General features: G+C 38.3%; 1 protein-coding gene across 1 annotated transcript in view; it reads right to left on the bottom strand.

Annotated features, from left to right (window-relative positions):
* The window catches only part of LOC127421119 (rho family-interacting cell polarization regulator 2-like), a 107,750-nt gene extending 98,910 nt beyond the window's left edge, over positions 1-8,840 (bottom strand). The window contains exon 1 of the mRNA XM_051663893.1: positions 8,750-8,840. Within this exon, the coding sequence (XP_051519853.1) occupies positions 8,750-8,825 (76 nt within the window). The 5' untranslated portion in view covers positions 8,826-8,840. The remainder of the gene's footprint in view (positions 1-8,749) is intronic.
* Positions 8,841-17,063: the final 8,223 nt, after the last annotated feature.

Raw genomic sequence — 17,063 nt, 5'->3', positions numbered from 1 at the left:
GGATTTACAAACAGTCTTTGATCATAATGTCACTAATTCTGAATGGCCCTGCTGGAAAGGAATTTATGTGCCTACTTACAGCATAAGTGCACCAATGGTTCACAACCATTTACAAACACAGCAGGACCAGCATGGGAAACATGCCATTGGGAGCTTTACCTTGTTTACTGCTTGCTCAGTCATTCCTCATGGTAGAAGGGCCTCCGTCCTGAAATGTTTTCATTTCAACCAATATTGTACATAAATTGACAGTGTTTTGAAGTTGTTGTTCTCAGTGTGTTAGATGCTATACTATGGCATGACTCATACTTGTAAACAGTAAGACAGATGCTTAGGGAGGTCAATTGACCGAGACAGAGCAAGTGCTGATTGTTCAACTGGTAGTGTTTGCTAAGTCAGGCATCACTAATTCTATTCCTCATACTTTTTGAACAAACTCCTAACCCTAACCCTAACTCCAATTATTAAACTTTGCAGTGTAACTCATCCTCAAATCGTGTGGCTTGGTGAGGAGAGGTGTTCTATTACTTTTCTAGGCAATCAAATGTACAATTTTCACCTGGTGGATGAAAAAACTGGAGAAAAAAATCCATAAACTTACACTGAGGGAGGGATCAAATATCTTGGTTTGGGGTTGGGCTCTTGACTTGTCTTTTGCCACATTGTCATGGTTCTCAAATGGCAATATTAAGTAACACTCACTGAGTGTCAAACAGTCAGCTGCCATGTGGCAGTATGCTAGGCTGCCTGAATGCCTGTGTGTGTGTGTGTGTGTGTGTGTGTGTGTGTGTGTGTGTAGTTGCCTAAAAGCTTGACTGTATCTCCTAAACACACTGATATTCTGGTAATATCAACTGATTTTTCAACCAAAACATGGGTGAACCAGACCCTAATCATACAAAACATTAGCAAAACATGAAGTCTAATTCCTGTTCAGCAGCTACAGAGGTTTACCATTAAGATAATCTACATCTACTCTAATGGGAATGTTGTCATCTATCAAACTATGGCTAGCTCCAGTCCCAGTGGGTGGACACACTAATCGGAGAGCTAATCTGTCTGATTGCAGATGTGTAAAATAAGACTCTAAGAATAATGTTTTCTGCTTCTTTATTCAGACTCCTCAGAAGGGTACCGGGTTATCAAAGGACTATTTTTAAGTTATTTGTCACAGCCCCCCTCTGACGAAACACAGATGTCACTGCTAAAAGACCAATGCACAAGTTCTTTTTCAAGGGGTAAAAACTGTTTAGAACTGCACTTTGCCACAATGTCACAATGAAACGGCTTGATGAACACAGTCTTTTCAGTGCAGACATACAATATTTCCTACTGAAATAAGAAGTTGGAGCTGGACATATTGAAATATCCAGTAGCATTTAGTTAATGTCTAAGCCATAATCCAATGATAAACTACTTGATATTGGTAATCCGAGGGTAGGCCAAGAGAGGTAGATCAACACCCCCAATAGTGTGACGATGTCCGAAGATCACGTGTATATACCGGCGCACCAACATATCCCAGCAGGCACACTGTGGTCAAAGGACCACAATGTTTCAGGGGTCCAGTCAAGAGTTTGGGCGGGACTGCTGACAAGCGCCATCCCCCAACAGACATCTTTGCATCAATTCAAGCATGTTCACATTTCCCACTACTGACAGTACTTTGCATGAACAACCTCTGAGACACGGGTTCTGATTCACAGGAAACAGGAAGTAATCACGGTTACAAAAACAAAGGTGATCACGATTCAGAGGTTGCATTTTTGCTCTAAAATAATGGTTTTACTGCACTGACAGTTAGGTTTAGGTTTGTGCTTTTTGGGGGTGTTAATAAAAAAATTATTCCTCTTAACTTTACAACTAAAAAATACAATTAAACTTACAACTTACAATTTACAACTTGAAACAATTAACTTTACAACTCGCTATTGGGCTACTCTGTGGACATTTCACCCAGAAACTTAAGTATGTGTGTCAAACAATGTTAAACAACACTTCTAGCTTCGGCCACAGTTGCTCGAATTTCGGTAGGCACAGACCAATTTCAGCAGCAGAACTTTTGACCTACTGTTGTCGAATTCACATTGTTATGAGTCTGGATACTTTTGCCAAGTTTTAGGAGTACACTAACATATACAGTAGATGACCTTAAAGCTAACAAACATGGACTAAAAAACACCAAACTCCAATTCTGATTTCATGGGGTCTGCAATGTCCCTTATGTTAATAACTGGCACTGCTGAACCAACATATTGGAAGTCAACACTGAGCATGTCTATCTTACTTTCTCTAAAGACTGTTCAAGACCTTGAAAAGACTCAGGGGGCAACCAAAGTAGAAATCAATGTTGAGCAGATCCGATAAATCACTGTAATTAGGCATCTCTTCGAGGATGAACCCAGTGTACCTTGTCAGACGGTTTTACAGCTCACAAAGACCTCTCTTTCCCTCAAGCTTGAATCAATGCTCCACATTCATCTCCCCAAATCTTTAGCAAGAGCCTTTAGAGGAAATTGAAGGCAACCAACTCTCATTTGAACTCTAGCAACAATAGCTTCCATCTAGTCAGATGCTCTGTTGGAGCTTCATCCATTATCCTTTTTCACCTTTTCTCCTCCACCATTCTCTTGTTCTCTTCAAAGACTGTCTCAGCAGGTAAGGCACTCAGGAAGTCTGCTTGTTAGACAGCAGACAGCTCTTGCCCCAGAGACTCCCCAGGCTGTACAGTCTCGAGCTCTGGCGTCCTTCCCCACCCTTCAGACACCTTCAAGCCCCTCATGTGGAGAGGATCGAGTCCTCACTCCCCACGCCACGCTGCCTTTTGTCTGGCTGGCAAAAACACATCTCCAGTATGTTTATATGTGAGTCTTGAAATAATGGTCCAGACTACCCAGATCTACTGTGTTCACAGAGATGAAAAGAGGCAACCCCAGAGCTGTGTGTGCGTGTTTCATTCTTCTTCTTCTTCTTCAAAACAAAAAAACTGTGGGGTGTTTCTAACAATTAGTTTTAATACGGGTGGAGAGGAGTTCAATTCACACAGATTATCTTTTTATCTACAGTCTACAGAGTCTTCACCCTCTTCTCAGACACAAAGGGGATACAGACGCACAGCTGCTGCTGCACACTAGGATCAGCAATTATTTCAAGACTTAACCAAAGCATTGGAATAGAGTGCACATTTATTGCTTATGCTTCAATTCTTTAGTTTTGGATAAGCAATCGTGTCACTTTAGGCCCATAATATACTTTATGCAATTATGTAAGTATTGATTTCCGAAATGTGTCAGAATGTAAAACATAAGTGTTGCATTCTAAGCATTGCCACAAGGGGCGGTATAACGGGCATTAGCATCAACTACTGCCTTCTACAATTCAGATTTAAGGCGGCAATATCTAGCAACTGGCCTGAATCTCTCTCACGCTGGCCCTGAGCCATCGAGCAGTCCTTAATGTCGAGCCCTTATTTCATTTGAAGAAACAACAAGTGTGACAATATTACTAACCAAATCTGCCCAAAAGTAAAGTGTTTTTGAGTTTATTGCGGTGGTTAGAAAAAGCTTGTCAGTGCGAGCTTTCAGCAAAACTTCATACCAGCTGTTAAACACGTTCTTACTTCCATTGGTCAACATCATCAGTAGGTGTGACCCGGTGCTCCATCTAATCTGACTCAAACATCTTTTCCCGGTTAATTTCTTCACTCAGTTGAGATCAGTCAACATGAAGTGCAGAGTTTTTATGCTCTTTTATAAACCCATCTTTGCAGTAGTGTTGATTTTTTTTTTTTTTTTAAAATAAAAGAATCATGTATAAAAAAACTTTCTTGATCTTGCTTGAATTATTTTCACAATTAATGATAAAAAACAAAAACAGAGGGTAACCACTGCATATTATGACAACGTATGGCATGTTAGCATTAGCGACATAAATGGAAAATGTAAACATGACAAATTAAACATTATCTACTGCATATATATTACACATATATTATATTGATAACACATTTTCATGTCACATTTGTTAATGTTTTACATGTAGTGTCATATTTAAATGCTCCTCTAAATGCCTCCCCCAAGCGGCGTGGCCGGTGTCTGAATGTTTGCAAATACTATACCGTTGCTCAGCTGTTATGACCCTCTTTTTTGCTGAGTGAAAAGCAAAAAACTTGAGTGTATCTGAGCCTTTACTGTTTACAAAGCAACAAGGGACTGTTCATTCCGAACATGTCCTTGCGCTAAAAAATGTTAAACACAGCGTCACAAACAGAGCAGAACGCAGGTGTCTCAAGACATGTTTTTAACAGGTGAAGTCCTTTTTAACTTGACACAGTGTCTAAAACACTCTAAGCTCCTGTGCGAGATGCAGGATAACGGTCAAAGATGTCTGTCTAGAGCATGTTTACATGGACAAACAATGGAAAAACAGAGCTGACAGAGGCAAAAACTTGTTCCTAAGAATTCTTTTGGCTTCTACTCACTGTAAAATACAAGTTAAAGCATGTGACCTTAAAATTCTGTATCACAAAGCCACCATGATCTCATTTTAGTGGAAAACATTTGTGAAAGTGGCAGCCAACTATTATGCAGCATGTCAGAGATAAACAGAATTACAAAGATCAGATGCTTGTCAAATGAGAAACAGGCGGAAATAAATGTATCACTGTCTGGAGATCGGATCTGGGAGTGACTGAACTGGAATTCATTGCATATGGTCAACATTCCCAAAGGAGCAGCAGTTGTAAATTATGATTTATTTTTTTAGAGGCCTGATTTGCACCTTAGCTCCAAAATGAAAACAGTGTCATCATTAATTAACTTTGCAAAAGGATTCAGATGGCCATGGGTTCCCTCTGCTGCAACAGGGCATTTGGATGATGAGCCTAAACTAAATCTTTTCTGTCACACGTAAAACAGGATTTTGTCTCTCTGTTTTTTGCTTCCTCTCATTCCTTGGCAAGTTGGCAGTAATGTTCAACTGTGTACTCATTTTGACATGGCGGTGATGAGATCCAGACAAAAGTAACAGCAAATCAGCATCATGTCCTTTTTAATAAGCATCTGATTAATTTCACAAGGTTGTGCTCCTCTGAGCCATCCATGACTGCTTGTTTGTTCAGTAACAGAGCGTCATGGCATACCAGAATGGAAGAGGAGAGTGCCCACTGCAGTTAAATAGCTGTAAGACAGGTCAAGACAAACAATTTGAGACTTGTGTCTCTGCAGAACAAAAATAGGCGTATTCCAATCAGTGGGCGTTTTCAAACCAGGATGGGCTTTTTCAACCGCTTTACATGATTTGCCTGCTACACTGAGATTCCCTACTTTCATTGGATAGTTGGAAAACTGCCATTCTGATTTAAAAACACCCACAGATTGAGAAAGGCCCATTATTGTTCCGCAGAGACCTATACTTCAACAATTTTGATGATACTATCATTCCCAAGCTTAAAGGTGCACTCAGTAACTTTTTGCTCGTGTCATCTTGGACTTGCAGTGACACCTAGTGGTGTGGAGACAGCATAATTCAAAATCAATAGTTTTCAGTTACAGATGCCATTGTAGAAATTCACTATTCACAATCAGCCATGATTAATTTAATCCAAGAGTGAGAGTGTCCAATAACAAGATGGTTACTGAGATTAAGTGAGTAGTATTCAGCTGGTCATGTGATTCTAACATGGCAGCCCCCATGAGGCGCCCCTGCCCCATGTAGAATAAAACTGTCAGAGTTAAGCCACTTATGTTGGTTGTGTTTTTGTTGTCTTTGTGGCTGAGCTCTGACACCCATGTTTAGTGTCATGTCTAGTCTATTTGAAAATGCATGGCTCGCCCTTTTGGCATTGTCATGCATTCTCGCCTTGTTGCTTATTGGCACAAGTGCATTGCTCTTATATAATCCTTGCGGCACGCAATCATGTCAGTTGTTTCGTGTTTGTCTCTTGCGACCTTGGTCACACTTTGCATTGCGCTGCGCGTCCTGGTCGCGATCCGTTGTCATGTTGTGCTGGGGTTCGGCTGCTTTGGTCTTGGTGCCTGTTTAACTGTGGCCAAGCCCTCGCACAAATGTCCCGTTTTGTCTGTCGTTTGGCATGGGCACACGTTGCCTTTGTCTCTGGCGATTTGTGCTCGTGTCATTCGGGTTTTTGTGTCTGTGAGAGCACGTGGCTTTGTTTAGTTTCTGTATTGCCACTTGTCTCTCAGTCTTGTGTCACACCCTGCCTCCTTATCTCCTCATTATTAGTTTATTGATTTCACCTGTCCCTGGTTAATCTTTTTTTGTTCTCTCCCTATATTAGCTCCTCGTGTATGCTGTCCTTTGCTGGATTGTTTCACTTCATTCGTTATTCCTGTCATTGTGAGCTCATGTTTGCTGTCTGCATTCCCTGTCAGTTCTGTAATTCTAGTGTTGATTCTAGTTTTGTGTTGTTTTGTTTTTTCTCCATCGAGAGAGTTTTGTTTTGTATGTTTTCTGTTTTTATTTAATAAATGCTCATTGTTGCCTATCTGTGCTTGGGTCCTTCATTCAAACACTCCCTTCATTCAAACCCCATCCATGACAAAAACAGCATTTATAAGGTTACTAATATGACTAGAGTCCTCATCTCATGTGAGTGGTAATGATTTTATTCATGTTTCAAAATTAAAATTTATTTCTATAGGAGTAAAACTGGGGAAAAGTTTCTGGGTGCACCTTTAAATGCACCTTAACCTGTGCACATAGGCGTAGAATACGCTGGGGATGCAGAGGACATGTCCCCCTCACTTTCAATAAAACCAAAGTTCGTCCCCTGCGCTTTTTCACAGGGAAAATGTGTTAATACTGTGTCTTTCATACAGCAAATGTCTAAATGTGTAAATGCAAAAGTAAAAATTCACTGGTCAATCATGTATTTAATTAAAAAAAATGTAATCGATTGAGAGCCTTAAAAATATATCTTATATATTTATGTTTGTCTTGCGCTAATCGTTCTGTCCCCCTCACTTTTGAAATTGCTACGCCCCTGCCTGTGCATATAATATGACTAAGGGCAGAGTAAACTGCATCGATTTACTCTGAGCACTTTTCAAATCCTTTATTAGTTTACTCAGCACACATGTGTTTAGTGCTCGGCTATCTTTAGCTATCACATGATGTCTTTGCACGCTCTCTCTCTCTGTCTCCGGTATGTCACACTCTGGAATTCTGGTGCAAATTGATCTGTCACTTGGTAAAAGCTAGCCAAATTAGGAAAACGCCAACAAAGACATTGTGTGGCATGCCCTCATCCTGAAAAAACATGACCAAAACTACACGAGGTAAAAGAGCATTTAACTCCAGACTGCAGTACATATGGGTTCACTTGCAATGATGATAATCATGGATAAACATGCTGACCACAAAGTAGATGGAAATAGAGATGGGAGTTGTTTCAATTAAAAATGAAATAATTGGTCATTTCACTCTATTTAAACAAGGCAAAAAAATTCAAATCACTGATGCACTTTTTCAGTACTGTACAACCTAGCCTATAGGGTCAAATCCAAAATGCTTGTATTTCATCTGTGCAATTTGATAGCCTTTGATAGCCATTGGCTCAAAACGGTTGGATATAAAACTAAGGCTTGTTACAGCGACACATTTAAAGTCCTTGTTATTTCACACCGCTGGCTTAAAATGTCTGACATTAATCTGAAGAACAAATCTAGAGCCACTTCCTCATATCACCAATCAGCAGTGCTGGTCCTCAGCCAATCATAGCGCAGCATGACTCAAAGTGTGACCAACACTTGATCCTGGACACCCATGGTGTTTATCTCTGAGCAAAACACGACTAGAAGAAGAGCTACTGTGAACATGATGTACCTTCACACCCCCTTCATGTTTTCCTTCTCTTCACACACTAATGTGAACACACAGATACGAGGGGCACATACCGACAGACAGCATGACTAATGTGGATAGAAAATATGTTGTGGAAAATTTCAGACACATTTGAATTGAGAAGCTTGTTACACAAAGCTTAAACCAACAGTATTTGGTCAGTATTTTAGGTCAGTCACTGTCATGCAGAAGAAAAGGTTTGAAACATTATTTCTAATATGATTATGAGCATAAGGGTCTTAAATGGGACACTGATAATCAATTGTTAATAATTTGTTTGTAGGAACAAAATATGTTTAACAAATATATATATATATACACCATACTATATATGTTAAAATCAACCCCAGCAAAAGTTAAAGAATCTAAAGAATCAAACATTTTCTTTGTCCCTCCCACATTTAAATGTATTATGAAGAAAAATTAAAATATATATAAATTACTCTTTGCATCAATAATGATTAAATGTAAGTACATTAATATACTATACGCATGTTATAGGCCAGGCATATATATAATATATAGATATATAATATATAATTCACTCAAAAATCAAAATTCTGTCATAATTTCTTCACCCTTATGTTGTTCCAAACCCATATGATTTTCTTTCTTTTGTGGAACACTTACATTTTGTGTTACATGGAGGAAAGAAAGTCATATGGGGTTGAAACAACAAAAAAGTGAGAACATTTTCATTTTTGGGTAAACTAATCCTTTAAAATACAACACTCAGTTTTATACATTATGCAAAAGGGTCCATGGGTCCTAAAAATGGTTTACAATCCCTGCTATAGCTAATATAACAATCCAAAACACTCTATTGGTTAACCCTTTCCGCTTATTATATTTCTTCACCCATTTTTTCCACACATATCACACTCACTGCTGAACTTCCTGTGATGAGCCCGGGCCCTCCAGGGCTGGTTGCGGATCCAGTGCAACTTTCGTGACAGTTCCATGGCTGTGCGCCAGAACGTGCCCACAGGAAGTCATCGACCAGTGTCAGCCTAAACTCTTCCTCTTGTCCCCAAACCACGAGATCATATCCAGACAAAGCATTTGACCCTTTATGGGTCCCTGTCCAGGTTTCTGAGTGGACTCTCCTCTGTGAGGCTCACTAAGGCTGAGTATCCATCGTCTCAACAAGTGTGTTTGCATTGTCAAAGATCTATATTTTATGCATGAGTCAATGGAACCCAACTCCCTCTTTTGCTGCGACACAGACTGCACTGAGTATGTCTTGATCCAAGGAGCACCACCTATCCATGGCCAGTATCTGGACACACACATACATGGCTGAAATGTGACTCCTTGTCTCCTGGACAAAGAGAGCGACTGGATACCAGACAAAGAAACACACACTCACAACCTTCCACATCTTTGCCTCATTTGTGTACCTGTAGGTACATTTTGCTAATGTTTTTCATTCATGTTTGTGCGGTCTTATACCCTTCGGTGGCCCAGGAGTGCACAACACAACAAAATTAGAAAAGCAAATAAAAGCTGAAAACACAACGGAAAAAAAAAAAAAAAAGCACAACGGAATTAAACCATAACACAATGAAAATAAGCTGCAACACAACAAAAGATCCATAACACTACAAAATTAAGCCACAACACAATGGAAAAGCCACAGCAAAAACAAAAACCAGCCGCAACACAACAGAAGATCCACAACACAATGAAAATAAGCCACAACACAACTGATAAGCCACAACACAACAGAAAATCCACAACACAATGAAAATAAGCCGCAACACAACTGAAAATCCACAACACAACAGAAAATCCACAACACAACTGATAAGCCACAACACAACAGAAAATCCACAACACAATGAAAATAAGCCGCAACACAACTGATAAGCCACAACAGAACAGAAAATCCACAACACAAGGAAAATAAGCTGCAACACAACTGATAAGCCACAACACAACAGAAAATCCACAACACAAGGAAAATAAGCCACAACACAACTGATAAGCCACAACACAACAGAAAATCCACAACACAACAGACAATCCACAACACAACTGATAAGCCACAACACAACAGAAAATCCACAACACAACTGATAAGCCACAACACAATGAAAATAAGCCGCAACACAACTGATAAGCCACAACACAACAGAAAATCCACAATGAAAATAAGCCACAACACAACTGATAAGCCACAACACAATGAAAATAAGCCGCAACACAACTGATAAGCCACAACATAACAGAAAATCCACAATGAAAATAAGCCACAACACAACTGATAGCCACAACACAACAGAAAATCCACAACACAACAGACAATCCACAACACAATGAAAATAAGCCACAACACAACTGATAAGCCACAACACAACTGATAAGCCACAACACAACAGAAACTCCACAACACAAGGAAAATAAGCCACAACACAACTGATAAGCCACAACACAACTGACAATCCACAACACAAGGAAAATAAGCCACAACACAACTGATAAGCCACAACACAACAGAAAATCCACAACACAACTGATAAGCCACAACACAACAGAAAATCCACAACACAATGAAAATAAGCCACAACACAACAGAAAATCCACAACACAACTGATAAGCCACAACACAACAGACAATCCACAACACAATGAAAATAAGCCGCAACAAAACTGATAAGCCACAACACAACAGAAAATCCACAACACAAGGAAAATAAGCCACAACACAACTGATAAGCCACAACACAACAGAAAATCCACAACACAACTGATAAGCCACAACACAACAGACAATCCACAACACAATGAAAATAAGCCGCAACAAAACTGATAAGCCACAACATAACAGAAAATCCACAATGAAAATAAGCCACAACACAACTGATAGCCACAACACAACAGAAAATCCACAACACAATGAAAATAAGCCACAACACAGCGGAAATAAACCACAGCATAAGGAAATTAAGCCACAATACAATGGAAAAGCCACAGAAAAACAAAAATATGCAATGAAAGTAAGCCACAACACAACAGAAAATCCACAACACAATGAAAATAAGCCGCAACACAACTGATAAGCCGCAACACAACAGAAAATCCACAACACAATGAAAATAAGCCGCAACACAACTGATAAGCCACAACACAACAGAAAATCCACAACACAAGGAAAATAAGCTGCAACACAACTGATAAGCCACAACACAACAGAAAATCCACAACACAAGGAAAATAAGCCACAACACAACTGATAAGCCACAACACAACAGAAAATCCACAACACAACTGATAAGCCACAACACAACAGACAATCCACAACACAACTGATAAGCCACAACACAACAGACAATCCACAACACAACTGATAAGCCACAACACAACAGACAATCCACAACACAATGAAAATAAGCCACAACACAACTGATAAGCCACAACACAATGAAAATAAGCCACAACACAACTGATAAGCCACAACACAATGAAAATAAGCCGCAACACAACTGATAAGCCACAGCACAACAGAAAATCCACAATGAAAATAAGCCACAACACAACTGATAGCCACAACACAACAGAAAATCCACAACACAATGAAAATAAGCCACAACACAGCGGAAATAAACCACAGCATAAGGAAATTAAGCCACAATACAATGGAAAAGCCACAGAAAAACAAAAATATGCAATGAAAGTAAGCCACAACACAACAGAAAATCCACAACACAATGAAAATAAGCCACAACACAACTGATAAGCCACAACACAATGAAAATAAGCCACAACACAACTGATAAGCCACAACACAACTGATAAGCCACAACACAACAGAAAATCCACAACACAAGGAAAATAAGCCGCAACACAACTGATAAGCCACAACACAACAGAAAATCCACAACACAACTGATAAGCCACAACACAAGAAACCACAACACAACTGATAAGCCACAACACAACAGACAATCCACAACACAATGAAAATAAGCCACAACACAACTGATAAGCCACAACACAACAGAAATCCACGAAAATAAGCCACAACACAACTGATAAGCCACAACATAACAGAAAATCCACAACACAACTGATAAGCCACAACACAACAGAAAATCCACAACACAATGAAAATAAGCCACAACACAACTGATAAGCCACAACACAACAGAAAATCCACAACACAATGAAAATAAGCCACAACACAACTGATAAGCCACAACACAACAGAAAATCCACAACACAATGAAAATAAGCCACAACACAACTGATAAGCCACAACACAACAGAAAATCCACAACACAACTAAGACAATCCACAACACAACTGATAAGCCACAACACAACAGACAATCCACAACACAACTGATAAGCCACAACACAACAGACAATCCACAACACAATGAAAATAAGCCACAACACAACTGATAAGCCACAACACAATGAAAATAAGCCACAACACAACTGATAAGCCACAACACAATGAAAATAAGCCGCAACACAACTGATAAGCCACAACACAACAGAAAATCCACAATGAAAATAAGCCACAACACAACTGATAGCCACAACACAACAGAAAATCCACAACACAATGAAAATAAGCCACAACACAACTGATAAGCCACAACACAACAGAAAATCCACAATGAAAATAAGCCACAACACAACTGATAGCCACAACACAACAGAAAATCCACAACACAACAGACAATCCACAACACAATGAAAATAAGCCACAACACAACTGATAAGCCACAACACAACAGAAAATCCACAACACAATGAAAATAAGCCACAACACAGCGGAAATAAACCACAGCATAAGGAAATTAAGCCACAATACAATGGAAAAGCCACAGAAAAACAAAAATATGCAATGAAAGTAAGCCACAACACAACAGAAAATCCACAACACAATGAAAATAAGCCACAACACAACTGATAAGCCACAACACAATGAAAATAAGCCACAACACAACTGATAAGCCACAACACAACAGAAAATCCACAACACAACTGATAAGCCACAACACAACTGATAAGCCACAACACAACAGAAAATCCACAACACAAGGAAAATAAGCCGCAACACAACAGAAAATCCACAACACAAGGAAAATAAGCCACAACACAACTGATAAGCCACAACACAACAGACAATCCACAACACAATGAAAATAAGCCACAACACAACTGATAAGCCACAACACAACAGAAAATCCACAACACAAGGAAAATAAGCCGCAACACAACTGATAAGCCACAACACAACAGAAAATCCACAACACAACTGATAAGCCACAACACAACAGACAATCCACAACACAATGAAAATAAGCCACAACACAACTGATAAGCCACAACACAACAGAAAATCCACAACACAATGAAAATAAGCCACAACACAACTGATAAGCCACAACACAACAGAAAATCCACAACACAATGAAAATAAGCCACAACACAACTGATAAGCCACAACACAACAGAAAATCCACAATGAAAATAAGCCACAACACAACTGATAGCCACAACACAACAGAAAATCCACAACACAATGAAAATAAGCCACAACACAACTGATAAGCCACAACACAACAGAAAATCCACAACACAATGAAAATAAGCCACAACACAACTGATAAGCCACAACACAACAGAAAATCCACAATGAAAATAAGCCACAACACAACTGATAGCCACAACACAACAGAAAATCCACAACACAACAGACAATCCACAACACAATGAAAATAAGCCACAACACAACTGATAAGCCACAACACAACAGAAAATCCACAACACAATGAAAATAAGCCACAACACAACAGAAAATCCACAACACAACTGATAAGCCACAACACAACAGACAATCCACAACACAATGAAAATAAGCCACAACACAACTGATAAGCCACAACACAACAGACAATCCACAACACAATGAAAATAAGCCACAACACAACTGATAAGCCACAACAGAACAGAAAATCCACAACACAACTGATAGCCACAACACAACAGAAAATCCACAACACAACAGACAATCCACAACACAATGAAAATAAGCCACAACACAACTGATAAGCCACAACACAACAGACAATCCACAACACAATGAAAATAAGCCACAACACAACTGATAAGCCACAACACAACAGAAAATCCACAACACAATGAAAATAAGCCACAACACAACAGAAAATCCACAACACAACTGATAAGCCACAACACAACAGACAATCCACAACACAATGAAAATAAGCCACAACACAACTGATAAGCCACAACAGAACAGAAAATCCACAACACAATGAAAATAAGCCACAGCACAATGGGAATAGGCACCACAGCACAACAAATTGAAGCCACAACACATTGAAATTTTTTTTGGTGTGTTAATTCTGTTGTGTTGTGGCCCACCTTAACAATTGGGAGAGTAAAACGGCTTGAGACCATGTTTCAGTAAAATAACAATTCACTGCAAATTAAAGACACTATTACAAACAAGATGTTATAAGAATTGTTTGTATAATTGACTATGAATTAGTAAATGGAATGAAAGTGAAAAATCTCAAACAATGATGTGCACAGAAACATTAGAGCCTTTCATATAAAAATATACATATCCAAAAACAACTAAATCGGACTCGCTCCACAATTGTAAAATTGTCTTAAAATAGTTTTTTCTGATCATTCAAATGACCCTAAAGGACTTAACTAAAGTAGTTGAAGACCTATGACGCCCCCTTGTGCTGATTGAGCTGTATTTGTTTTGAACCTGGAATAAGTTTGTGAAAATGATAGGGGATAGCTATAAAAACACCACAAACAAGTGGAATGACAAAAGGTATCTTACTAGTGTGTTTATTGTCATTTTGTGTGTACACTGTAAAATAAATAAAGTAACCAATGAACTATCACAGTAACATACAGCCTCATAAACATAAAAACACATAGAAATGGAAGAACATTTATAAACATTTATAAAAGCATAGGTTTCCAACATTGCTCGACAGACATGAATATTTGATTATTCTGCACAAAATATTGATCTCTGGCAGTACATTTCAAATTTTCTTAAGGCACTTTTAATAACAATACAACACTTCCATGCAAGAGAAGCTGGATGGAATATTTATCCCAACAGAAAACAAAGAGACAATCAACACCTATACAATTTGTTTTTAAAACATCTCGGAACCTAGCGACTAAACAATGAACCTGATGAACGATACACAGGGCAGGACACATCCTGGTCAGATTAAAAGATGGCTTTGGTCACTGTGCTGGACTGAATAATGAACTGTACATGAAATCAAGTGCTGCAGTGGAAAATCTATATATTAAAAAAAAGGAATGGCATACAGCAGAGTTAAGACACATTAGCTACCATTCCCATTGTCTTTGGTGTATTCTAATGAGTCCAAGTATTGAAAGCAACATTAGCGAATGACAGCTCTGAAAATATCACGACTGCCCAGCGGTTGTAAAGTGATGTCTGTGCAAGGTGAATGGAAGATATAACCTGCATACATTTAATACAACTATGACAGTGTGTACATAATAAGAATGTATTATATAAAATAAACCCCATTTAGGGAGCATCATCCACTTTGAGATTTCCATTGTTCCCGTGCTTAAAAAAAACAAACAAAAACAAATGCTGTTTATTACCATTACAGGTCCTCTGTGGGTTACCCATATGACAGTGCTTCCCATGCCATTTCTGCAATTAAAGTGATTAGTGGGGCCAAGGAAACTTATCCAGCATAAAATGTAATGTAATTAAAATGAACAGAACAACAAGACTTACTGTTCAAGTACACAAGCCACTAAAACTAAAAGCTATCTTTAAAACACTCACATTTACATAGTCTACATGAAATAACAAAGCTCTTGCTATCTTACGATAACACTTTCAATCGAAGAAAAAAGCTTTATATAATGGCAAGCTTAGCTCCACAATCTAAATTGAACTTTTCCAAAATAGGGTTACAAGTTAAAAAAATTATATTATATTATATATATATATTATTGTGTAAAGTTCAATTCAGATTGTATACATTTCAAGTCTGGTGTACCAATTCTTCATCTCTCCAAGCACACACTCAGAATTCATTGCAGCAATTGGATCTTAATGGAACAATTCCATCTCTACAGCTGCAGTATTCAGTTAGCAGCCCTACATTCCCAATAGCCTTTATCTACATCTACTGTAAATGCTGAATTAGTCTCTATTTGGTCCATTGCATCGAATGGTCCACTGCTGCCCACAGGACCCAGTCATTGGCACGGGGGTTTGTATGCATGTTTGTGTATTCAGTTCAGTGTTATTATAGTTAACGAAAACTAAAATCATTTTTGTTAACTAAAACTGAAATTATTGGAAAAAACTGAAACTATAAAAAGCTTTTTCATAACTCCAAAAATAAAATAAATGAAATCTTGAATTCATTTTAGTTTTTGACATAATATGGTGAATATGGGCAAAGTGGTACACTACTGGAAATTTTACTTTTCTTGACACATTGAATTATGATCCAAACGCCACATAATCTAATTATACCTTTGAAGAAAGCTTAGGATGTCTTCTACCTTAGTCAAATGCAAAAATTAAGACATTTTCAATACTGGGATGTAGAAGCTTTGAAGATCCTCTTTTAAACAAATCCCAGATTTTTTAAAAGCATTAATGGTAAAGTGGGACAGAGGAAAAATTATAGGAAATATCTGCAAAGTATTTGTAATTCATTTTTATATTTTCTTCTACACTTTCACATCATAACATTAAGTTAACTTTTACTTTTTTTTTTTATAACCATAAGATTTACCTCAAATTCTGTCATTTTCTTTACCACTGCTTTTCCCACCAGTGGTCATGAAATGAGCTCTGCCACACATCCCAAAGTAAAATCATCAGTTTTAAACCTCAAAAAGATAAAGGGATAGTTGACCCAGAAATTAAAACTCTCTTATCATTTATTCACCCTCATGCTATCCCAGATGTGTATGACGTTCTTCCTGCTGCAAAACACAAACACAGATTTTTAGAAGAATATTTCAGCTCTGTAGGTCCATCTAATGCAAGTCAACAGGGTCCAAAATTCTGATGCTCCAAAAAGCACATAAAGGTAGGATAAAAGTAATCCATAACTGGTTTAATCCAAGTCTTCTGAAGTTATCTAATCTGTTTTTGGTGAGAACAGACCAAAATGT

The sequence above is a fragment of the Myxocyprinus asiaticus genome, chromosome 30, assembly GCF_019703515.2.
Source record: "Myxocyprinus asiaticus isolate MX2 ecotype Aquarium Trade chromosome 30, UBuf_Myxa_2, whole genome shotgun sequence".
In the NCBI taxonomy this organism is placed as follows: domain Eukaryota; kingdom Metazoa; phylum Chordata; class Actinopteri; order Cypriniformes; family Catostomidae; genus Myxocyprinus; species Myxocyprinus asiaticus.
Note: the sequence above shows the minus strand (reverse complement) of the source record. Positions and strands in the feature narration are given on the sequence as shown.